We start from the raw sequence: 26,530 nt of genomic DNA on the forward strand, positions 1-26,530 counted from the left end.
ATGCAGCTTGTGTTCTGGTTTAGATTTCTCCTCCCCTCTACACTATTTTCCCCCCCTCTACCTGCCGACATGCCCCTGCCCCTCCCTGTTGCTGGAACCTTCGCCAGCTCTGCAGCCTTCCAAGATGTCCACGTTGGTGGATTCCTGGTTTTTCTCTCTCGCTCTACCAGCGGTTATGCCTTCAGCTGCCCTGAGGTTAAACTGTGGGATTGCCTCCCTAAGATCATAAGGAATAGGAATAGGCCACTCGGCCCACTGAGCCTGCAGCGCCATTTGATATGATCGTGGCTGATCTGGATGTGGCCTCGGTGCCACTTTCTGCCTCAACTCCACTTTCCTGCCCGCTCCCCATGTAAGTTGATTCCCTGAGACACCAAAAAACCCTTCTGTCTCAGTCTTGCATGTATTCAGCGATGGAGCATCCACACCCTCTGGGGTAGAGAATTCCAAAGGTTCACAATACTTTGAAGAAATTTCCCCTCGTCTCAATCCTAAATAATCAACACCTTATCCTGAGACAGTGTTCTAGATTCCTCAGTGTTGATGCTATTTAAGCCTCTTCAAAATCTTGTATGTGTCAGTGAGATCACCTTTTAATTTTTCTAAATCCTGGAGAGCGCAGACCCAATTTCCTGGCCCTGCTATCCAGATAGCCCTTCCCTATGTAGATTTACTGTAAACCTGTATCTCATTGGTTCAGCAAGGTATTGGTCGAATCATAGAAAGTTTGCAGCACAGAGGCCATTTGGCCCATTGTGTCCGTGCCAGTCGATAAACAAGCCACCCAGCCCAAACTCACTTTGAGCATTTGGCCTGTATCCCCTCAGGGTATGTCTCTTGAGCTGCATCTCCAGATGCCTTTTTAAATGAGTTGAGATTTCTGCCTCTACTGTCTTTTTTAGGTAGTGAGTTCCAGACCCCCACAACCCTCTGGGTGAAAAAAGTTTTCCACATCTTCCCTTTCATCCTCCTACCAATCACTTTAAATCTATGCCCCCTCGTCACGGACCTCTCTGTTAAAATAGGCCTTCCCGCCCACTCTATTCAGGCCCCTCACAACTTTGTACATCTCAAACAAAACTCCCCTCAGCCGCCTCTATTCTATGGAGAACAACTCCAGAGTGTCCAATCTTACCTCCATAGCTGCAATTTTCCAGTCCTGACAACATCCTCGTAAACCACCTCTGTATCCCCTCGAATGCAATTACATCCTTTCTGTAATGAGGTGACCAGAACTGCACACCACACTCGGAAGTTGTGGCCTAACTAATGTTTTATATAGTTCCAGCATAACCTCCCTGTTCTTATATTCTATACCTTGGCTAATAAATGAAAGGATTCCATATGCCTTCTTAACCAACTCATCAACCTATCCTGCTGACTTCCGGGATCTGTGGACATTGATTCCAAGGTCCCTCACTTCCTCTAAACCTCAGTATTGTCCCATTTATCGTGAATGCCCTTGCGTTTGGGGAGGTCACACAAGGCATCACCTCACACTTCTATGGGTTAAATTCCATTTGCCAGTTTTCTGCCCACCTGACCATCTATTGCTATTTTCCCGCTGCCTACAGCATTCCTCCTCGCTCTCAACTGCGTGGCCAATTTTTTTGTGCCGTCTGCAACCTCCTTGATCATTCCCCCTACACTCAAGACCAAATCATTAATATATACCACAAAAAGCAGGGGACCTAGCACTGAGCCCTGTGGAACCCCACTGGAAACAGCCTTCCAGTCACAAAAACATCCGTCAACAATTGCCCTTTGGTTCCTGCCACTGAGTCGATTTTATATCCAGCTTGCTACATTCCCCTGGATCCCATGGGCTTTTATTTTTTTTTAACCAGTCTGCCATGGGGGACCTTGTCAAAGTTCTGCAGTGACTAACACACCGACCTGTGTTTTATGTCTGTTCTGTGCAGCAAATGAAGGAATCAGAGTCACCATGCCAGACTGATAGCACAAGCGAGGCAGCTGTAGGAGAAGTCAAGATCGAGCTGGGAAATTCCTCTGGGACAGCTGACTATGTGTCCAGGTAAAAGCAAACAAATTTAAGCTTCATTTCCATTAATGTTGTTTGTGGCTGAAGGCACATGTTGAGATGAATTCTTCCCACAGTGAGAATCGGCTGAGATGTCTAGCTCATGTTGTAGCCGAATTGCCCTCCTTTTGATAATGTAATACTAATTTAGATCAGCTTCTGGCCATAGCCACCTTCCCTCTGAATTGAAACTTCCTTGTTTGCAGCCCCACTCCCAAGACTTCAGCACCCAAAGCAGTGCAGTCCTGAGAGAACCCTACACTTGAGTTTGCCATCTTTTTGAATCTAACATTAAACCGTGTCAGCCTTCTCTTGTCCCTAAAGTTCAAATGGCTGTTACAAAGCTCCTATCTGTACTATTTGGAAAACAGCGAGGAATTCCTTGACTTGGTCAAAGATTTTTTTTTTCAAACAGTATCACTGAAATAACAATCAACTGGCCGTTCGTTTTGGAGTTGTGGTGTGTGAAAAATGGCTACTGCATTTGTTTTCATAAGGTGATGCACTTAAGAATAATTTGCTGTGCATGAAGCTCTTTAGGATGTTTGAGAGATGTGATAGGCTGCTGAATAAATAAAAATCCCATTTCTTCTTTCCTTCTGTAGTTATTTTCTGTGAAAGATCATAAGAAATAGGAGCAAGAGCCCAGCCCTTTGGTCCATTGGTCCTGCTCCGCCATTCAAAAAGACCATTGCTGATCTGATTGTAGCCTTAACTCTACGTTACATTCCTACCTGTCCCCATAACCCTTGACTCCCTTGTCTATCCAAAAACCTGTAACTCAGCCTTGAATAGATTAGCCTCCACTGTTCTGTGAAAGAGAATTCCAAAGACTAATGACCCTCAGAGAAGAAATTCCTCCTTATCTCCATCTCAAATGGGAGATCTCTTATTTTTAAACTGTGCCTAGTTTAGATTTCCCCACAAGAGGAAACATCCTTTCGGCACCTACCCTGTCAAACCGTCTCAGAATCTTATGTTTCAATGCGATTTACCCCTTGTTCTTCTAAACTCCAATGAGTATAGGTCCAACATGCTCAATCATTCCTCCAGAGGCAACCCCTTCATCTCAGGAATCATCCTAGTGAACCTTAGAACCACAGAACACTACAGTACAGAAAACAGGCCATTCGGCCCTTCTAGTCTGTGCCGAAATATTATTCCGCTAGTCCCATTGACCTGCACCTAGTCCATAACCCTCCAGACCTCTCCCATCCATGTATCTATCTAATTTATTCTTAAAACTTAAGAGTGAGCCCACCTTTACCACGTCAGATGATAGCTTATTCCACACTCTCACCACTCTCTCAGTGAAGAAGTTCCCCCTAATATTCCCCCTAAATATTTCCCCTTTCACCCTAAAGCCATGTCTTCTCGTGTTTATTTCTCCTAATCTAAGTGGAAAGAGCCTACTCGCATTTACTCTGTCTATACCCCTCACAATTTTGTAAACTTCTATCAAATCTCCCCTCATTCTTCTACGCTCCAAGGAATAAAGTCCTAACCTGTTTAATCTTTCCCTGTAACTCAACTCCTTAAGACCCAGAAACATCCTAGTAAATCTTCTCTGCACTCTCTCAATATTACTGATATCCTTCCTGTAGTTAGGCAACCAGAACTGCACACAATACTCCAAAGTTGGCCTCACCAATGTCTTATACAACCTCACCATAACATCCCAACTCCTATACTCAATACTTTGATTTATGAAGGCCAGTATGCCAAATGCTTTCTTTACAACCTTGTCTACCTGTGTCGCCACTTTCAGGGAATTATGTATCTGAACTCCCTTTGTTCCTCCGCACTCCTCAGTGCCCTACCATTTACTGTGTATGTCCTACCTTGGTTTGACCTTCCAAAATGTAACACCTCTCACTTTTCCGCATTAAATTCCATCTTCCATTTTCTGGCCCATTTTTCCAGTTGGTCCAGATCTCTCTGCAAGCTTTGAAAGCCTTCCTCGCTGTCCACAACACCTCCAATCTTAGTGTCATCAGCAAAGTTGCTGATCCAATTCACCACATTATCATCCAAATCATTGATATAGACAACAAACAACAATGGTCCCAGTACAGATCCCTGAGGCACACCTCTAGTCACAGGCCTCCAGTCTGAGAAGCAATCATCCACTACCACTCTCTGTCTTCTCCCACACAGCCAATTTCGAATCCAGTTTACAACCTCTCCATGGATACCAAGTGTCTGAACCTTCTGAACTAACCTCCCATGTGGGACCTTGTCAAAGGCCTTACTAAAGTCCATGTAGACAACATCCACAGCCTTTCCTTCATCTACTTTCTTGGTAACCTCCTCGAAAAACTCTACAAGGTTCGTTAAACACGACCTACCACACACAAAGCCATGCTGACTATCCTTAATCAGCCCTTGGCTGTCCAAATAATTATATATCCAATCTCTCAGAACACCTTCCAATAATTTACCTACCACTGACGTCAGGCTCACTGGCCTGTAATTACCTGGTTTACCTTCTCTGAACTGCTTCCAATGTACGTACATCCCTCCTTAAATGCTGGCCTGGCCAGCGACACCCACATCCCATGAATGAATAAAAAAAAGTAAGACCAAAACTATGTAAAGTACTGCAGGTGCGGTCTCACCAATGTCCTGCACAACTGTAGCAAGACTGGGAACATAGCACGAGTCGGCCATTCGATCCTTCAAGCCTGCTCTGCTATTTAATTAAATCGGGATTGATGATCTACCCCAATGCCATCTTCCTGCACTATGGCTGGTATCCCTTGATGTCATTGATATCTAGAAATCTATCGACTTCTGCTTTCAGCATACTCGATGACTCATGCCCTCTGGAGGTAGGGAATTCCAAAGTTTCACTGCCCTCTCAAGAAATTCCTCCTCATCTGGGTCCTAAATGGTCCTATTTGTCCTACTTACTCTGAGACTCTGTACCTTGGTTCCAGACACCCCCCCCCACAAACCAGGGGAAACATCCAGCATCTAACCTGTCAAGCCCTATAAGAAATTTGAACACTTCAGTGAGGTCACTGCTCATTCTTCTAAACTAGAGAATACAGGCCCAGTCTCCTCAATCTCTGCTCACAGGACAATCCTGTCATCCTAGGGATTAGTCTGCTGAGCCTTGGTTGTACTCCCTCTCTGGCCAGTATATCCTTCAAATTTCCATAATTTGCCTTCCCGAATTTTATACTTCACTCCCCTTGCAATAAAGGCCAACATTCCATTTGCCTTCCTGATTACTTGCTGTACCTGCATGCTAACTTTTTGAGAGTCGTATATAAGGACACCCAGATCCCTCTGCACTACAGTATTCTGCAGTCTGTCTCCATTTAAATAATAATCTGCTTTTTCCTTTTTCCTGCCAAGATGGACAACTTCACATTTTGCCACATTATACACAATTATGCCACATTTTTGCCTGCTCACTTAACCTGTCTGTATCCCTTTGCAGACTTTTTGTATCCTCCTCACAGCTTGTTTTCCTACTTAACCTCAGATCATTAGCAAATTTGGCTACAGTACAGTCTGTCCCTTCATCCAAGTCATCAACATAGTTTTTAAATAGTTAAGGCCCCAACACTGACCCCTGCAGCACTCCACTAGTTTGCCAACCTGAAAATGACCCATTTATCCAACTATTTCTTGTTAGCATGGATAGAGGATTGGCTAACTAGGCCAGCCTTTTATGTGGCACCTTATCGAATGCCTTTTGAAACCCAAATACACCATATTTACTGGCGCCCCTTTATCCACCCTGCATGTTACATTCCTAAAGAGCTATAATAACTTTGTTCAATGATTTGTCAACCACTTTCCCTTTCACGCAACCATGTTGAGTCCGCCTAATTGTACTATGATTTTTTAATGTGCTGCTACTACTTCCTTAGTAATGGGTGCTAGCATTTTCCAAATGACAATGTTAGACTAAGTGGCCTATAATTTCCAGCTTTCTGTTTCCCTCCTCTCTTGAATAGTGGTGCTCCATTTTCGACTTACCACGAGTACGGAACTGCACGTGTGCACTGTTGTCCATGTCACATTGGTTTGTTAGCTGTTCATTAAATTTGGTATTCTTCCAAGTTTTGCCTCTTTTTCTCCATCTTTAGCTTTTCTTCCTTGCCTTTCATGGAAACAGAAACTACGAGCAGGAGTAGGCCATTCGGCCCTTCGAGTCTACTCCGCCATTCATTATGATCATGGCTGATCATCCAACCCCGTATCCTCAGACTGTGACCCCTGGTTCTGGACTCCCCCACCATCGGGAACATCCTTCCTGCATCCAACCTGTCTAGTCCTGTTAGAATTTTATAGGTTTCTATGAGATCCCCCCTCATTCTTCTGAACTCCAGCAAATATAATCCTAATTGACTCAATCTCTCCTCATATGTCAGTCTCGCCATCCCAGGAATCAGTCGGGTAAACCTTCGCTGCACTCCCTCTATAGCAAGTACATCCTTCCTCAGATAAGGAGACCAAAACTGCGCACACTATTCCAGGCGTGGTCTCACCAAGGCCCTGTACAATTACAGCAAGACATCCCTGTTCTTGTACTCGAATCCTCTGGCTATGAAGGCCAACATACCATTTGCTTTCTTTACCACTTGCTGCACCTGCATGCTTACCTTCAGCGACTGGTGTACAAGGACACCCAGTCTCGTTGCACGTTCCCCTCTCTCAATTTATAACCATTCAGATAATAATCTGCCTTCCTGTTTTTGCTACCAAAATGGATAACCTCACATTTATCCACATTATACTGCATCTGCCATGCATTTGCCCACTCACTCAGCTTGTCCAAATCACACTGAAGCACCTCTGCATCCTCCTCACAGCTCACCCTCCCACCCAGCTTTGTGTCATCTGCAAATTTGGAGATATTACATTTAATTTCCTCATCTAAATCATTAATATATATTGTGAATAACTGGGGTCCCAGCACCGATCCCTGCGGTACCCCACTAATCACTGCCTGCCATTCGGAAAAAGACCCGTTTATCCCTGCTCTTTGTTTCCTGTCTGCCAACCAGTTTTCTATCCATCTCAATACACTACCCCCAATCCCATGTGCTTTAATTTTACATGCCAATCTCTTATGTGGGACTTTGTCGAAAGCCTTCTGAAAGTCCAAATAAACCACATCCACTGGCTCGCCCTCATCAACTCTACTAGTTACATCCTTGATAAGTCTACCACTTATTAGCTAGCGAAAACTGTGCAACTGTTTTGTTTCCACATATCGGCCAGGTGCGCCTGTGCACTTGACTACTCAAGGTAGCAGGTAGAGCCTGGGATAACTTGTCTATTATTCATTTGAATGTTCACATAACTAAGATCTGTAATTCCCTACTGTTATCAGTTTGTTGTACTCCCTTGTCTTAATATTGTATTGAGAACCATCACCTGATCATTTGCCTCCTGTAGGTATTTGACCATCCAATCCTATCTCTACTCTTTTCCCATTCTACAGTATGAAAATCAGTCAGGAAAATAGCTACAATCCTAGGAGTTGCCTTTAATAATCTCCCGCTGCGCATCCCAAATTAAAGGGCACTAAATGGACTGTCCTCAAGTAATAGCCATTCAACTCTCAAGTTAGTGGTTGGGGTTCCGTTTACCTCGGTTTTTGTATGTTCTCCAGAATTTTCTTAATAAATAGAGCTTTATAAATTTGTATTTAAATAATATTGGCAGTTAACAACCTGGGAGTGACCATTTACCAGAAACTGAACTGGACCAAACGCGAGTACTGTGGCTACAAGGGCAGGTCAGAGGCTGGGAATCCTGCAGCAAGTAACTCATGTCTTGACTCCCCAAAGCCTGTCCATCATCTGCATACACAATCAGGAATTTGATGGCATACATTCCACTTGCCTGGATAAGTGCAGCTTTGATGACACTTGAGAAGTTTGACACCATCCAGGACAAAGCAGCCTGCTTGATTGGCACTTCATCCACTACCTTAAACTTTCACTCCTTACACTACCAATGCACAATGTCTGCAGTGTGTACCATCTACAAAATGCATGGCAGCAACTTGCCAAGGTTGAAAAGCACCTTCCAGACCTGTGACCACCACTACCTAGAGGGACAAGGGCAGTAGACGCATGGGAACACCACCACCTGGAAGTTCCCCTCCAAGTCACTCACCATCCTGACTTGGAACTATATCGCCATTCCTTCACTGTCGCTGGGTCAAAATCCTGGCACACACTCCCTAACAGCACTGAGTATACCTACACCACATGGCCTGCAGTAGTTCAAGAAAGCAGCTCACCACCACCACCTTCTCCAGGGCAATTGGAGATGGACCAAAAAAAAAGTGGCCTTGCCTTTGATGTTTACGTCCCATGAAAGAATTTTGAAAAACACTGAGGACAGTTTGTATAGTCTTGGCTTGTAATTCCTTGAAGATTGAGGGGTAAACAAATTGAGGTGTTGAAAATTGTAAAAGGTTTCAAGAGAGTAAATACAGACACACCATTTTCCTCTGGTGGCAAAGGGGACATAACCTTACAATTAGCCCCAGGCCACTCAAGTGTGAAACCAGGAAGCCCTTAACACAGTCGAAAAAAATTGGCATTACCTTCACCTAAGAGGCTGTAGATTGTGCACAGCTTTTCAGGACTTGACAATAACAGATTTCTAGAACAAGAAGTATGAAGCAAAGGTGAGAAAATGGGGGTTGCGGTACAGATCAAAAGTGATCTAATTGTGGGACAGTGGAATTGAGTCCACAATTCAATCAGCCATGACCTTATTGAATGGTGAAGCAGACTCAATGGGCCAATAGCCTACTCCTATTGGACTCGAGGGGCTGAAGGCCTGTGACTGTCCTTGCGATCCGATTTTTAAAAATTTGCTCTTTTTTTTGGCGTTTTGTTTATAGCTTGGATCCTACTCTAGTTATTTGGTCTTTAACATGTATTTATAAAGAATCCATGTAAGCGGTGTCAATAATGAAGATTAAACCTCCTTCAGGTGCCTTACTGACTTTGAGTTGGTTCAGTGTCTTGGTCGTGGAGGTTTTGGAGTTGTGTTTGAGGCAAAAAACAAAGTCGATGATTGTAATTACGCCATCAAGAGGATTCGACTCCCAAATCGGTGAGAAAACGCTTGTGAAATTTCAAAGTTGCAAAAGATTTCTCAGTAAGTAAGTCTCTGCCAACCTGCTTGGATAGAGTTAAGTTGGATGCATGTTTGCACATGTCAGTACTTCAAAAAGTAATGGTCTTAAAGGGATATATGTGTTGCTGGTTCCTATCTCCTCTATCTCACACCCAATGGTAGCGCCAGATTAAGATCAATGTGAAAACTCACCTTGAGTAATGCGAGAATTTCCCTGGAGTCAAAGAAAGAATGGCTCTATATGTTCTGTCAGGTCTGAGCCAATTGACTTCAGAAGTGCCTTTGTTTTGTCTGCTGACCTGAGACTGTTGCCAGGTAGGAAAAAACCAGGACAGTAAGAGTAGCCAAGTGAGCCAATATCATACTGCACTGAGGACTGTTTCTGCAATTCAATGGCGTTACCATTGCTGAATCCCCCACTATCAATATCCAAATACCATTGACCAGAAACTGAACTGGACCAGGCATATAAATACTGTGGCTTTCAGAGCTTGTCAGAGGCTGGGAATTCTGCAGAGAGTAACTTGCCTCCTGACTTTCCAAAGCCTGTTCACAAGACAGAAGGCAGGAGTGTGATGTAATCCTCTCCAGTTGCCTGGATGAGTGCAGCTCCAACACCACTCGAGAAGGTGGACCAAGCATCCCTGCTTGATTGGCACCCCATCCACCACCATTAACATTCACTCCCTCCACCACCGACGCACAGTGGCAGCAGTGTGTACCATTTACAAGGCACACTGCAGCAACTCACCAAGGCTTCTTCAACAGCACCTTCCAAATCTGTCACCTCTACCATCTAGAAGGACAAGGACTGCAGATGCTTGGGAACACCACCACATGCAAGTTCCCCTCCAAGTCACTCATCATCCTGACCTGGAAATATATCTACGTTCTTTTACTGTCACTTGGTCAAAATCCTGCAACTCCCTAACAGCATTGTGTGTGTACTTAAACCACAGGGACTGCAGCAGTTCAGGAAGGTAGCTTGCCGCCACCATCCTTGAGGGCAACAAATGCTGGTCTATGAATGAATAAACAAAAAAAAATTCAATCTTGCTCCACTCTAACACTTGCCCGAGTTTAGATGGGGTGTGTGTGTGTGTCACTGAACGTCAATACAGTTCTGTTGTAGTTATTAAGTGTCCTTCAAGGGCTAAATGCAGTTTTAAAATAAAGAACGAAAATCTAGCATTAAAAAAAGTGTCAGTTAAAGGGACCATGAAGCTGTCAGATTGTCATTCTTTTAGAGAAAAAAACCCTTGTTCACTCATGCCCTTTATTGAAGGAATCCTGTCCTTACCCGGCCTGGCCTGCACAAGATTCCAGCCCAGTGTGATTGACTCTTAGCTCCAAACTGTTGTACAACTCTGCTACAAATGGGCAATGAATGCCAACCTTGCCAGTGATGCCCACATCCTGTGAATGAATTTTTTTTTATGAAACACAGGTTTTTCTGAACTGAATTCTTTTTTTAAACCCGATATCACCAATTTAGTCTGAAGTTTTCACAATCCTGCAAGAGGAAACCCTAGTGAAACAATGAAACCATTCTGTTTTTGTACTAAGGATTTTGGTGTTTGCCTGGGGAATTGTCTCTATTCTTATAACTCTTCATAATTCCACAGTGATCAGGCAAGGGAGAAGGTGATGAGAGAGGTGAAAGCACTGGCTAAACTGGAGCATCCAGGGATTGTCCGCTATTTCAACGCCTGGCTGGAGACACCACCTGAAGGCTGGCAGGAGGAGATGGACAAGCAGCTGTTGAAAGATGAAGGGTAAAAACTCCAGTGCTAGTGGTCCATAGGCACATCTGAATACTGTTATGTGACTTACAAGCAGGATGATGGATTGGTGTAATCTCACCCACAGATCACAAAAGTGGGGGAAGAGCATTTAATATGCTCTTTTCCTTTCCAGTCCCAGTTTCTTGCTCTAAATTCCTTTTTCATATCCTGATTTCCCAAGTAAACACTTGTAGGAACATAGGACTTAGGAGTAGGCCATTCAGTCCTTTGAGCCTGCTCCACCATTCAATAACATCATGGCTGATCTAGTTATGGTCTCAACTCCGCTTTCCTGTCTGCCCCAATAACCCTTGACTCTCTTGTCTATCAAAAATCTGTCTTGAATAAATTCAATGACCCAGCCTCCACTGTTCTCTGGGGAAGATAATTTTGACCCTTTTGAGAGAGAATTTCTCCTTATCTCCGTCTTAAACAGTAGACCTCTTTATTCTTAAACTGTGTCCCCTAATTCTAGTCTCTCCCGCAAGCCAAAACATCCTCCTGGTATCTACCCTTTCAAATCCCCTCAGGGATTTGTATGTTTCAATAGGATCTCTTTAGCACCTTAGTTTTATATCTGTGGCCCTTGAGGACAGTGTTTCACCCCTCAATCTCATTGTGTAAAAATATTTTTTTTCGATTTACTTTTTAATTGCGTCAGCTCAAATTCTAAGACTGTGGCCCAGATCTTCTGTGAAGCGGCAATCATCATCAGATTGTTGCTCCACTCGAACTTTTCCATACCCCCACCCCCCCATCCTGCTCCGCATTTCTTGCTGTTTTTTTTTGAGGTTGGCTTCTCCAGAAATGTGGAGCATACTGAAGAACTCAGTCGCAGCGTTGTAACACCAGAGGAAGGCAGGACATGCCCACTTTTTACAGCACTAGCTGCAGTGTGGCAAGTTTAAAGGTTCACTGATAGTTGGTGAATGGGTAGGATGGATGAGGTAATTGGGTGAGGTGAGGGGGAAGTCAGTGGGGGTGGCGGATGGGGGAATTGGTTCTGTAGTTACCCAGGAGTCCCCCCTCTTCCAGGTACCATGCTCTTAAGAGGGTGATGGTGACCATGAAATTCCATTGGATTGGTCCATAATTATGCTTGGTAAAGTGATTTGCTGTTGAATTCTGCATTATGGCTAACTAGGAAATTCTCCTGCTCATGCTGTCTGCCATCAGGTGTATTGGAAGGACTTACAGGCTGATAATCAACCTATTTGGCCATGTTATGAAAGCACCTTCATGGGCATCAAGTCCTTTAGTGGTAATTGAACCAGAGCTTCTGGCCAGGGGTATGATCGCTACCACTGCATCACAAGGCCTCCTACCCAGGAGTTGGACTAGGTTTTCATCTGTCTTAACATTTCCTGGGTAACTATCCAGATAAGTACCACAGAACTGCCTGAAGTCTCCGACTCTAGCTGAGAGTCTGAGACTCTTGTGGAGGGTCCTGGAAAGCAGGGGAATTGCCTGTCAGAAGTTCTAACTTCCTGGGCAACTCACATGGAGGTCAGCATGTCGGAACTTCTGCAGGGGCCTGACATGCATCTAGGGTTGTATATCCGGTCTCTGATGATCTGTAGACCAGAGATCCCCTCATTCTGTGGTTCCCTGACTAGATAAGATCCATTCTCTATCTGATGTGGCAATGCTTTTCATTATTTTAAACACTTTGGTCAGATCTCTCCTTAATGCCAAGCTCACGTCTAAGAATTCAACCCACATCTATCTAGTGTCAAAGTAGAGATATTCAAAACTTAGTATAACATGTCAAATGTTGTCTTATACTTTTTATAATTGCAGTAGCAGTTCTTTAATTCTGCACTTCAATTTGTAGTCTACCATCCCATTGGCCTTTTGCGCATCTACAAACAGCTGTTTAAATATTTGTTTGCCTGGACCACTAAACATTTTTGTTCACGTGTTACCTAGTATCTAGACTAGAATCTTATATACCTTTCACGTGTCCAAAGTAAACTATATCATAATTGGTTGAGTTAAACTGTATCCAAGGTTCTGCCCACTCACCATAATCAATTTTTGCTATCCATTAGAATTCATTGTGTCTTAGCTTCGTATCGTCAGCAAAATTTGTTTTCAATTGCAGGCTATTTATAACTATATAACTGTGCATTCGAATGCACATGTTGTATACAAAAGCTTTCTTCCTCCTCATGTTTTTGTCTCACTTTTTAGTCTCAGTTTGATCCTATGTGTTCACGTTTACAGTGGCAAGTGTTATTTTTGTTTAAAGTTATGATTTAATTACCAGATCGTGAGCTTCATTCTATTTTTTCCTCAACTTTCCCAGCACTGATTGGCCTGCGAGTTCTCCAGATATTCCTTCTGTTAACCGACCAAAGCTTCCAGTTGTGGAAAACTGTTCACTTAGATCTACGCCATCGGTGAAGTTCAGCTCCTGCTCTGTGATTGTTGCCGATCAACCTTCTTCATCGGAGCCATGTGTGTGTTTGGACACCTCCACAGACTTCAGCCAGCCTCTGGGACACCCCCAGGGCGGCCAAGATAGTCTTCTGTCTGAGTGTGAAAGTGAGGGCAATTCTGACCTGGCACATTCTTTCGAATTATTCCCTTCAGCTGCCGGAAGTCTTGCGAACGAGGACAGGACCGCGTCCTTTGACGTGGTGTTTGAAGATTCCGGCTGCGACCGAGCATCTGAACATGATCTGGACTTGGAACTGTCATGCCACAGTACGAACTGTGGTGTGAAACAAGCCACTGCTTCCCGGGTAGAGACAACGAGTAGAACAGAGAGCCTGGGTTCCAGAAATACTTTATCGTGTTCTCCGCCGAGACCCACCTCATTAAATCTGAGCCTGCGTAAAGACCCAGAGGAGAAAGCAAAACTGAACTCGCCTAAAGTTTACTTGTACATTCAGATGCAGCTCTGCAGGAAAGAGACTCTGAAGGACTGGATGAGCGTCCGGTGCCAGATGGAGGACCGGGATCGGACTGAGTGTCTAAAGATATTTTTACAGATGGCTGATGCTGTCTGCTTCTTGCACACCAAAGGACTAATGCACAGAGATCTTAAGGTATTATAAACTAAGCACATGCCACTGTTGTCACTAAATCCTTAAAGGGTGGATATGTGAACCTTTCATGCTGTGTTCGCCTTACCTGTGAAAAGGATACAAATTGTATCACTGGAAATTCTGTAGGTACTTAAATATGTAGACCAGTCGATTAAAAGTAGAGAATATCAGTAGGGAGTTGTGGAGTGTAGGGAAGAACAGAATATAGATTTAGCCTTCCAAATATAGGCTATGGAATGATGAAACTTTTTGAGCTGTGCAAGATCTTGTATTTGTATAGAGCCTTTAAAGTAGTAAAACATCCCAAGGTGTTTCACAAATGCATCATAAAATAAAATATGGCACTGAGCTACATGAGATATTAAGGTAAGTGGTCAAAAGCTTGGTTAAAAAGTTAAGTTTTAAGGAGTGCCATGAAGGAGGAGAGAGAGGTTGAGGGAGGGTATTCCAGAACTTGGGGCCCAGTAGCGAAGGCATAATAACCAATGGTGAACCAGTTAAAATGATCAAGAGACCAAAATTAGAGAAGCACAGTTATCTGAGGTTTGTGGGGTTCGATTGCAGTGATTAGAGGAGGGTCTTGGACAGGCTGGACTTGTTTCCACTAGAGTTTACAAGAGTGAGGGGTGATTTGATTGAAGTGATCCTGAATGGTCTTGACAAGGTGGATGTGGAAAGGATGTTTCCTCTTGTGGGTGAATCCAGAACTAGGAGGCACTGTTTTAGAATGAGGGGTCGCCCCTATCGGACAGAGGTGAGGAGAATTTATTTATTTTTTTTGGGTTGTGCGACTTTGGAACTCTCTGCCTCAGAAGGTGGTGGAGGCGGGGTCGTTGAATATTTTTAAGGCAGAGGTAGATAGATTCTTGTTAGGCAAGGGAATCAAAGGTTATCGGAGGTGGATAGGAATGTGGAATTCGAAACACACAGATTAGCCTTGATCTTATTGAATACGGAGCAGGCTCGAGGAGCTGAATGGCTGCCTTCTGCTCCTATTTCGGAGGTTTGTATAAGGTCCCATGACACTATTGGGAGTAGGGGAGTACTCCTGATCTTGGAGCCTACATTCTCTTCTCTACTGTCAGAAGCAGATTAACTGTTCATTCATAATCGCAGTTCAGCTGTTGAATTTGTTCCTGATTGCTTCTCATTGTAATGGTGGCTGGGACATGATGAGGATGTATTTGGGGGGGGGGGGTAGGTGAAATAACATGAGTTAATTCCCTCAACGTTTTTTAATTTAAGCATATTTTTGTTCAGCTGCAACTTACTTTTATGTAGCACCTTTAACGTAGAAAAATGCCCAAGGGTCTTCACTCAGGTGCTCTTTGCCCATTTTTCTTTTTCTTTAACCCTCTGGCCTCTCTTCCTGTGGTTCAATTGCCTTGGGATATTTTTTGTTCTGTATATTTATGTTCTTTAAGTGCATAATCTTGTCTAACACAACACTGAAGTATGTTGGTTTAAATACAATTAATCTTGCCAGGGCATTGGTATATAAGCCTTCCAACACCCTTCTGCTATGGAAGCATTCACCTCTGGTGCTTTTTATGTTTGTTCTTCTCTTGAAGATGAGCAGCATTAACTACTTGCATAATGCACATATGACTCTGCTACCCTCAAACCCCGAACCAGTACATGACTCTGTCACCTTCCTCTCCAGCCTCAACCTTGTTTGTACCTCTTCCTGTCCGTGCTCTTGCCTGGCATTGAAAAGTGCTCTGATGCTTCTGTGCATGAGGAACGGTGTGGGAATGTATTTTGTGTTTTTATTCATGTGTCATGTTTTGTGTCTGAATTATAGCACTAGTAACTTATTTTAGTACGCCTTTCTTTGGGGAGTTATGTAGTGTACTTTCTACTTTATATCATCAATTCAGCATATAGAGAGAGGTCTGGGTCTATTTTATACTATATTCCAGTGGACCCTGGCAAAACAAGTAGAGCTCACCATGGTGCCTTCCAGTGTTGCGATTTGTGTTGGGATCCAGTGCTGGGCTTGCTTCCACTGGAGTTTAGAAGAGTGAGGGGTGATTTGATTGAAGTGTACAAGATCCTGAATGGCCTTGACAAGGTGGACGTCAAAAGGATGTTTCTTCTTGCAGGTGAATCCAGAACTAGAGGGCACTGTTTTAAAATTAGGGATCGCCCTTTTTAGGACAAAGAGAAGTTTTTTCTGAGGGTTGTGCGACTTTGGAACTCTCTGCCTCACAAGGTGGTGGAGGCGGGGTCATTAAATATTTTTAAGGCAGAGGTAGGTAGATCCTTGTTAGGCAAGGGAATCAAAGATTATCAGGGTTAGATGGGAATGTGGAGATTTGGAGATTGAAACATGAAGATCAGCCCTGATCTTATTGAATGGCTGAGCAGGCTTGAGGGACCGAATGTTCTACTCCTGTTCCTATTTCTTATGTTCTTATGTAGAATGTGCATTTTTAAAAAGCATGTTCTCTCCTTTTCTGCACCCTGCACACCGTTTTCCCCCCCTCCAACAATTCCCTTTCAAACTACAAACTTGTCTAAACTTGGGCTAATCTCCTATCTCCTTTTCAATGCCTCCCTTCGATAATTACTTTAGATGCATTCAAATCTTTTGGCTGCCAACATGCATAAATCCCATTTTTTTTAAGTACCAATACAATTACAGGCATAGGGGCATGTGTCCATAGAAAATAGAATAAAAGCAAATATTGCGGATGCTGGAAATCTGAAACAAAAACATAAAATGCTGGAAAAACTCGGCAGGCCTGGCAGCATGTGTGGAGAGGGAAAGAGTTAATGTTTCGAGTCCATATGATCCATCTTCAGAGCTGAAGAGAAGTGGAAATGTGATGAAATTTTATACTGTTTAAGGGGGTAGAGCAGGTGGAGCTGGATAGAAGGCCAGAGGTAGGTGGGGACAAAGGAGGGATTGACAAAGGTGTCATGAACTGAAGGACAAAGGGAGTGTTAATGGTAGTGTTGGTGCTAAAAAAGGTACTGATACTGATATAAAGGTAAGAAAGCAGAACAAGGGTAGCATTGTGTGAAAGAACAACATAGAACAAGAAACAGATGGCCCTGAAGGGAATGGGGTGGGGGGATGGGACGGTGCTGGAGGGATTAAAAAAAGATAGAAAATGGGATAGAAGGGGGGATAAAGGGGATAAAACCACAGATAAATGAAAGAAAATAAAAATAAGTGGATAAAAAATGCAAATGAATGTTCTAAAGGGAAAAAAAAGGGATTTGAAAATGGCGTGAGGATGGAGGAGAGAGTTCATGGTCTGAAGTTGTTGAACTCAATGTTAAGTCCGGAAGGCTGTAAAGTGCCTAATTGGAAGATGAGGTGCTGTTCCTCCAGTTTGCGCTGAGCTTCACTGGAACATTGCAGCAGGCTAAGGGCGGGCATGAGAGCAGGGTGGTGTGTTGAAATGGCAAGTGACCGCAAGGTCTGGGTCATGCTTGCGGACAGATCAGAGGTGTTCTGCAAAGCAGTAACCCAGTCTGCGTTTGGTCTCCCCAATGCAGAGGAGACCACATTAGGAGCAGCAGACGTAGTAGACCAACTTGATGGAGGTGCAACTGAAGCACTGCTTCACCTGAAAGGAGTGTTTGGGTCCTTGGATGGTGAGGAGGTAGAGGAGCAGGTGTTGTACCTTCTGCGATTGTATGGGAAGGTGCTGTGGGAAGGGGATGAGGTGTTGAGGGTGATGGAGGAGTGGACCAGGGTGTTCCGGAGGGAAGGGTTCCTACGGAATGCTGACAGGGGAGGTGGGGGGGTGAAGGGATGATGTGTTTGGCGGTGGCATCATGCTGGAGTTGGCAGAAATGGCGGAGATTGATCCTTTGAATGCAGAGGCTGGTGGGGTGAAAGTGAGGACAAGGGGGACCCTATCATGGTTCTGGGAGGGAGGGGAAGGCGTGAGGGCAGAAGCGCGGGGGATGGGTCGGACACGGCTGAGGGTCCTGTCAACCACAATGGGGGGGAATCCTCCGTTAAGGAAGAGGAAGGACGTTTCAGAAGTGCAGTTTTAGAAAGTGGCATCAGAACAGATGTGATGGAAGGCGAAGGAACAGAGAATGAGATGGAGTCCTTACAGGAAGCGGGGTGTTGAGGAGCTGTAGTCGAGGTAGCTATGGGAGTCGGTGAGTTTGTAATGAATATTGGCGGATAGTCTATCACCAGAAATGGAGACAGAGGTCAAGGAAGGGAAGGGAAGTATCGATGATGGAGGGATGGAAATTAGAAGCAAAATTGATAAATTTTTCCAGGTCCAGATGAGAGCATGAAGCGGCACCAAAACGGTCATCAATGTACCAAAAGAAAAGTTGTGGGAGGGGGCCTGAATAAGACTGGAACAAGGAATGTTCCATAAAGAGACAGGCATAATTGGGACCCATGTGGGTACCCATAGCCACACCTTTTATTTGGAGAATATTTATTTATAGGAATTATACTTATTTATAGAAAATAGGAGTAGGTTGTTCGGCCTTTCGAGCATGGTCTATCATTCAGTGTGATCATGGCTTATCCTGCTTTCTCTATGCTGTACTCCTGCTCTCTCCCCATAACCCTTACTGCTTTTAGAGTCCAGAAATCTATCTCTTTCCTTTCTAAATATATCCAGTGACTTGGCCTTCTGTGGTAGAGAATTCTGTGGTAGGTTCACCACCCTGAGTGAAGTTTCTCCTCATCTTAGTGACAAAGCTGGTAACTTCTGAAGGAATGTAAAGGTTCCTCCCTGTTCTGGGAATTCTGCTTTTTTTTTAAGCACTTGAGCATCTGATTGGCAGTTTAGCTTCAGCATATTAACTTAATGGGCATGAGCAGTAAGGCAGCACCAAGGACCTAACACTGACAAATTTTTGCTTATTGTTGAAGGGAAAGAGTAACAGGCTGTTGTAAGAAATTGTTGGTTTCCTACAGTTTCCTTTTAACTCATCTGGTGTAGTTTGTTAATCCACTGGAGGAGTGAAGTAAGTGACCCTTAACAAGGTTGATACTGTCACATTCTAGTGCAATTTATATATCAGGGCCTGTGGAACTTGATCTTTTTCCATCTAGCTGTTATTTTTCCCATCATTATCTGTCTGAGGTACTCTTGCTGTGTGTGGCATCACTAGTCTGGCCTTAACATAGCTTTCTCTGTCTGTACCTCATATTCTGCTGTTCTTTTTTCCCTCATGTGTTTTATTTAATTTCCCCTTAAATGCTTCTGTGCTGTTTCCCTCAAGTATTCCATGTGGTTTGAAGTTCTGGCAACTTTTGTTTAACATTATTTCACGGTATATGGGTGTCGCTGGCTAGGCCAGCATTTATACGGTGTACGGTGACTGTAAAACTAAACCAGGAATGTTTGTTTGATTTCTGATGTTGGCCTCCAGTTTCACTTGATTTACATCTGTGTTCTGTTGTCCTCTTCAAGCAAACTTTCCTTGACCATGCTGATCAGTGCTGTAAGCACTGGCTTATATAGGAATTGTCTAGTACCATAGTCAAGCAACTTGGGGGCTACTGGGGATAATCTTCTATAGGAGATCTCTTTAGCGATGCTTGCCTTGGGGGTAGAATAATAGGTGTTTGTTTAGGTGCATAACATCTAAAGGTATCTTTCCCTTGTTTTAGTCATAGTTCACACAGTTCTCTTTGCTGCACAGTTTCAACAAATATGCATTGGTTGGTTGCTGTGATTTGAATAGGCTGTAACTTTACTTACTAATGGCTAAGTAATCTCCCTGCTTCCCAAACTGCATGAAAGTGTTATGTTTTAATTCAGCATGAAGGAGCTGACTTGAGCCTGCTAGATGGTTTCAAGGTTTTGAAGGGTCAGAGGGTAAGTCAGTCACTAGTCAGAATGCCTAGGATTTGCCATGTTCTTATAGTCCTTGTGCTGATGTGATTGGACCAGCCAAGTGTTGGCGATGGTGGTGCTGCTGGAGGACATGACTTTTTTCTGTGTGAGATGATCATTACCCATTACCTTAAGTGATAGAAATACTTTCAGCCGCCCTTCTGCCCCATTGTGGATGATTTCCAGGTCCTGCTGTTGGCTGTCATGGATCCACTCATTAGCAGAAGAGCTGAACATTGGAATTGTTGATGAACAGCACCCCTAGCCTTACAGATGCAGAATCTGTATTGTGTTTAAATGGTGCATTGCAAAGTGCCATTAAATTACAGTGGCACAAAACCGTTTGGAAATGTTTTAATTTTGTTGTATTCTAATTTTTAGTCTAATTACATTTCTGTCGATAGTCTCACTCAACAATTGCTATCTTTCATGAATCTTGTTTGAAATAGCCTCCTTTTTTCGTTTCCCTTTGAAGCCTTCTAATATTTTCTTTACGTTGGATGACGTGGTGAAAGTGGGTGACTTTGGGCTGGTGACTGCAATGGACCAAGAGGAAGAGGAGGGGTCCATACTTACACCAATGCCAGTGTATGCTAGACACACAGGGCAGGTGGGCACTAAGCTCTATATGAGCCCAGAACAGGTTAGTAAAGTCATTCACAGTATTTTCCAGTAAACTTGGTAAATGCTAAGTATAGCTATATAATTATATGATACATAAATATATATATAATATATATATTGTTTTTTTTTAAATCGCTTTATACTTTGTAGATATCTGGAAATACTTACTCTCACAAAGTGGACATCTTTTCTTTGGGCCTGATCCTGTTTGAATTATTGTATCCATTCAGCACGCAAATGGAGAGAGTCGAGGTAAGTGTTCCTACAGAATGTGCCACTTACCTGTTCATCAATATACTGAGCAGTTAGGGACCAGCTTGCTTAGCAATAGCCTGTTCACTGACACCCAGTTTGGGTTCTGCCAGGGCTACTCAGCTCTTGACCTCATTACAGCCTTGGTTCAAACATGGACAAAAGTGCTGAACTCCCAAGGTGACGTGAGACTGACTGCCCTTGACATCAAGGCTGCATTTGACCGAGTGCGGCATCAAGGAGCCCTAGCAAAACTGGAGTCAATGGGAATCGGGGAATACTCTCCACTGGTTGGAATCATACCTAGCACAAAGGAAAATGGTTGTGGTTATTGGAGGTCAGTCACCTCAGTTCCAGGACATCACTGCAGGAGTTCCTCAGGGTAGTGTCCTCAACCCAACCATCTTCAGCTGCTTCATCAATGATCTTCTTTCCATCTATCATGGAGAGATATTAATGTCTATAATGTTATCGGAAATTATTTTTTAAAAATAGTTTAGTTGTGTTTGTGTGTCTTAATTGGATTAAAGCCAGCTGGCCTGGGTGCTTTGATGTGTAGAAAGAAGTAGGTTTGAAATAGTAATTAAATAAACATGGAGAAGTTTAGAAACATAGGTGCCAAGGGGACAATTTGCATTTTTAAATAAACCATTCAAAAGAATGGGTGAAATCTTGCACCTAGCTGGGAGATGCCAAGCAATGTGTTTATATCACTAATAAAATTAGTGGGATGAAAATGTTATTGTTAGAAGCTGTGATGTTAAAAGCCGAGGATACCATGGAAAATTTACATTCAAAGGAAAAGTTATGTATAAAGGGAAAGGAGTTTGTGTGTGTGTATGTAATTCAGAGGCATTTAAGATCTAACCAGCCTGTAAGCCTACAACTGTGTCTGCAAAGGAACCAAATTGCAAGGAACCTCATTTTGAATTCGTAAGGTCAAATGTGCTTTGACTGGTGTCTGTTAAAGTCTGTGGGTTATTGTTGCCTTGATGATTTACCTGGGAGTGATTACTTTGGGGATTTGTTTAAAAGTTATGATAGTAATTTGTTAAATTAATAAATGTTTAATTTAGTTTTATATAAAAATCCTCTTGATGCTTGGTGGTCTCATTCCTGAATTCAGAGCTGTATCTCAAACATACCAATTGAAAATATAGGTTATGACAGTTGTTCAAGTTTCCCTCTGGGCTTTAAACACCTCAACCGTTGCCAACTGCTGTGCCACAGTGTCATCTTAAGGTCAGAAGTGGAGATGTTCACTGATGATTGCACAATGTTCAGCACCATTCATGACTCCTCAGATACTGAAGCAGCCCATGCCCAAATGCAGCAAGACCTGGAAAATATCCAGTCTTGGGCTGACAAGTGGCAAGTAACATTTGCGCCAGACAAGTGCCAGGCAATGACCATCTCCAACAAGAGAGAATCTAATCATCATCCCTGGACATTCAATGGCATTAGAATCACTGAATCCCCCATGATCAAAATCCTGGGGGTTACCATTGACCAGAAACTGAACTGGACTAGCCATATAAATAATGTGGCTACAAGAGCAGGTCAGAGGCTGGGAATAGTGCAATGAGTAACCCACCTCCTGACTCCCAAAGCCTGTCCGCCATCTACAAGGCACAAGTCAGGAGTGTGATGGAATACTCCCCACTTTCCTGGATGGGTGCAGCCCCTACAACGCTCAAAGATCTTGACACCATCCAGGTCAAAGCAGCCCGCTTGATTGGCACCACATCCACAAATATTCACTCCCTGCACCACTGACGCACAGTAGCAGCAGTGCATACCATCTACAATATGCACTGCAGGAATTCACCAAGGCTCCTTAGACATCACCTTCCAAACCCACGACCACTACCACTAGAAGGACAAGGGCAGCAGATACATGAGAACACCACTACCTGGAAGTTCCCCTCCAAGTCCCTCATCATCTTGACTTGGAAATATATCACCATTCCTTCACTGTTACTGGGCCAAAATCCTGGAACTCCCTCCTTAACAGCACTGTGGGTACACCGACACCACATGGGCTGCAGCGGTTCAAGAAGGCAGCCCACCACCACCTTCTCAAGGGCAACTAGGGATGGGCAATAAATGCTGGCCCTGCCGACAAAGCCCATATCCCATGAATGAATAAAAAAAAACCTGCTACGAGGCAGAAGGTCATGAATGCGGTTGTTTTCTGTAGATCCAATTGTAGGCTCCCATATAACACATGTAGTTCTCTAAATTGTGTACTCATTTAAAAAAACATTCTTTCATGGGTTATGGGCATCGCTGGCAAGGCCCAGCATTTGTTGCCTATCTCTAATTTCCCTTGAACTGAGTGGCTTGCTAAGCCATTTAAGAGGACAGTTAAGAGTCATCTACATTACTGTGGATTTGGAGTCTCATGTAGGCCAAACCAGGTAAGGATGGCAGATTTCCTTCCTCAAAGGACATTAGTGATCCAGATGGGTTTTTATGACAGTGATAGCTTCAGTAATGGTGACCATGAAACAAACTTTCAAATTCCAGATTCTTTACGAATTGAATTTAAATTCCACCAGTTGCCACGGTGGGATTTGAGCCTTTGTCTTCAGAGCATCAACTAGGCCTCTGGATTGCTGTACCAGTGACATTACCACTACGCCACCACCTCTCCAAATGAGACCGAGCAGGCCACCAGAAAAAGGGTGACATTAAGCCAGAGAGCTGGATTTTGAGAAGCATTTTGCAAGGAGGACTGAAGTAGGAGTACAGAGGTCATGAGGGACATCCAGGGGGCAGATCCAAGGCCTTGCCTCTGAAGTAGGGCACTGGGGCAGAGATGCTGGCTGAATTTGCGGCTTCATCTTTTGCTCATTAACTTTGGAGCTCCCTCTGCTGTCTAGGCTGGCGTTGGTTAACTTGGTGCACATCAAGTACCCAATCAAAAACATTCATGACCTGCATTGAGAGCATGACCGTGTGTTTGTCCACTGAATCATCCCCGAATTTCAAGACTTGTTCCTAATGTTTAAATAATTCCTCTCCCTTTTATAGACATTAACAGGAGTTCGCGATTTGAAGTTCCCCTCCTTGTTTCTTGAGGAATATCTCCAGGAGGTAAGCATTGAGCATGCAATACCCAATGATATTTAGCTTTTAATTGTAGCAGATATTGTCTGACATGATATGTTCACTTAAGGAGTGGGGCAGGGCAGGGATAAGAAAGGAAGTGTAGCCTAGTTGTTAAATAGGAATGGCCACTCCCATGTTCTTTCAGCTCCTGGAACTTGGCTTAATTCCAATTTGGGAAGATGGGATGAAAATCCCTTTGCCAACTGCAGTCACCTGGCATACATCCCTTTCTTCAACAACAACTTGCATTTGAATAGCACCTCTTAATGTGATAGGACACCCCAATTGTTTCATTCAGACAAAATGTGGCACTAAGCTAAAGGAGCTGTTGGGATAGGTGGCCACGCTTTTGGTCACCTGCCCTAGGAAGTAAGTTTGAAAAAATCTCTTGAAAAGCGAGAGAGATTAAGATAAGCAGGGAATTCCAGAGCTTGGGGTCCGGACAGCTGGATGCCTTGCCACTAATGGTGGAGCAGTGGAAGTTGGAGATGTGCAAAATGCCAGAATTGGAGGAAAGCAGAGATCTTAGAGGGCTGTCAGGATGAATGAGATTAGATATATGGTCATAGAGGGATTTGAACATGAAGAGAATTTTATGATTGGTTTTAAAATCTTATTTAAAGACTCTGGAACTAAGTTTTAGTCCCAGTTGAATTGTTTATCCTGTTATGTTAGTTCATCAGCAGAGGATTTGAATCAATGTTCTGCACAATGTTATGAACTGTAATTGAGGCTTAATGTTTCTTCCTGCACTAAGCAGAGGCTAATAAAAAGTGAATACATATAGTAATAACGTGAGATTGTAGACAGTGAGGCTTACTTATTCAGTCCTTTTCAGCTGTAAATAAAATGGGGATAGAATAATGCAGAGTAGCCAGATCTATTCTTGCACATGCACAATGACTTCCTAATCTCTGTTGAAAAAGTGAAAAGCAGAGATGTGGAGAAGGAATGAGGTGGGAGGAGACCAAATCTCCATAATAGCTGATAAGGTATGCAAGCGAATAAATGTATTGCTTAATGATTAAATATTTAAATATCGATCAGCTGGCCACATTGGGAGCGACCATCTGTTATGAGCTGAAAGCTAGGAGTATGTAATTCTTGAAGTTGGTGGCCAGTCTGTTTAACATCTGAGCATCACTGCCTATTTCAGTTTTGTTGACTGGGGCTGACTCGAGGGGATAGAGGAGCTGTTTTGGCAGGAGTAGGATTACTCACAGAACCCCTGGTCAGAAACTTAATTCCTCAACATCGAACCACCTGAGCAGTGTAAATGAATGAGTGGGCTGACAGATGGTGAGCACGATGGGAGGTGTTTTGTCTCAACTATTGAATTATTACAGGCTCAACACTTTGCACATTTCTGTCTGCTGTGTTGCCCTGTGGTTATGTTTGTGCATTTAATCTGTTGCATTGCATGTTGCGCATCAGCCCTGTGTTCAGCTAGAGTACAGTGCTATAAATGGCTGATTTAAGTTGCTGTTAAAAGCATCAATCTGTAGTGGATGAATATTCATACTTTTCAATGGCAGTTAAATTCTAAGCAACATAGTCACAAAATCATGCAGCACAGAAGAAAGCCACTTGGCTCATTACTCAAGTGCTGGCTGTTTGACAGAGCAGCCAATTAGTATGTCTCCCCTGCTCTTTCCCCTTAGCCCTGCAAATGTTTCCATTTTTGAGTTATGATCCAGTTCTCTTCTTAAAAATTACTATTCAATGTGCTATTATTCCACCCACCCTTTTTCAGGCAGTGCATTTCAGACATCCTTGAATGTGTGTTGTCTTTGGTCTCTGACACAAATTCCCATTTCTTGGCCACCGACTCTGACCCTCTACCTTGTTGACTGTCTGAGGTTGAACAAGACTATTCTCAACTTTGGTGTCACTTCACCTTCAGCTTCTGACCACATCCATTCCATCACCAAGACTCTACTTCCACTTCCATAGCATTATCCACTCAATCCTGCCTCAGCTCATCTACTGAAACCCTCATCCACTGCTTTGTTGCCACTAGACTTGACTTTCACAACACTCTGGGCTGGCCTCCCATTAAGTAACCTACATAAATCCAAAACACACTATCCTGTCTTGCACCAAGTCCTATTCACACACAACCCTTGTGCATGCTGTCCTACATTGGCTCCCTGTCCAGCAATACCCCAGTTTATATTTCTCATCCTTGTCATCAAATATATGCATGGCCTCCCCCACACCCAATCTTTCTGATCTCTTCCAGCTCTATAACCCTCAGATATCAGCACTCCTCCAATTCAGGCCTCTTGAGCATCCTTGATTTTAATTGCTGCACCATTGACAACTGTACCATCAGCTGTCTAAGCCCTAACCTCTAATTCTCTACTAAAACCTCTCTGCCTCTTACTTTTCTTTCCTCCTTTATTTTGCTGTTCTTTGAACAAGCTTTCGGCCACCTGTCCAAATATCTCAAGTGGCTCAGTGTGAAATTTTGTTGAATGCACCTATGAAGTATCTTAGGACAATTTAGTGCATTGAAGGCACTATATAAACGCAAGTTGTTGTTGATAACAGTTCATGGAGTAAAAACATTTCTCGTCTTGGCTTTCTCGCCAGTTGTTTTGAATGTGTAGTCTGGTTACTGATCCTCCTATCAGTGGAAATAGTTTCTCCCTATCTGTTATTAAAACTCCTTATTATATTGACTTCCCCTATTATAACTTCCCT

At 43.4% G+C, this 26,530-nt stretch overlaps 1 protein-coding gene and 1 long non-coding RNA gene across 2 annotated transcripts in view; both read left to right on the top strand.

The window, feature by feature from the left end:
* The window catches only part of LOC144687906 (uncharacterized), a 572,568-nt gene that overhangs the window by 539,682 nt on the left and 6,356 nt on the right, over positions 1 to 26,530 (top strand). The gene's annotated exons all lie outside the window — the stretch shown is intronic.
* The window catches only part of eif2ak3 (eukaryotic translation initiation factor 2-alpha kinase 3), a 75,551-nt gene that overhangs the window by 45,895 nt on the left and 3,126 nt on the right, over positions 1 to 26,530 (top strand). Inside the window, exons 10-16 of the mRNA XM_078554441.1 lie at positions 1,923 to 2,035; positions 9,017 to 9,139; positions 10,789 to 10,938; positions 13,256 to 14,000; positions 20,310 to 20,477; positions 20,609 to 20,710; positions 23,747 to 23,809. Coding sequence (XP_078410567.1) covers positions 1,923 to 2,035; positions 9,017 to 9,139; positions 10,789 to 10,938; positions 13,256 to 14,000; positions 20,310 to 20,477; positions 20,609 to 20,710; positions 23,747 to 23,809 — 1,464 coding nt within the window. The remainder of the gene's footprint in view (positions 1 to 1,922; positions 2,036 to 9,016; positions 9,140 to 10,788; positions 10,939 to 13,255; positions 14,001 to 20,309; positions 20,478 to 20,608; positions 20,711 to 23,746; positions 23,810 to 26,530) is intronic.

The sequence above is a fragment of the Cetorhinus maximus genome, chromosome 1 (assembly GCF_964194155.1).
Source record: "Cetorhinus maximus chromosome 1, sCetMax3.hap1.1, whole genome shotgun sequence".
Taxonomy (NCBI): Eukaryota; Metazoa; Chordata; class Chondrichthyes; order Lamniformes; family Cetorhinidae; genus Cetorhinus; species Cetorhinus maximus.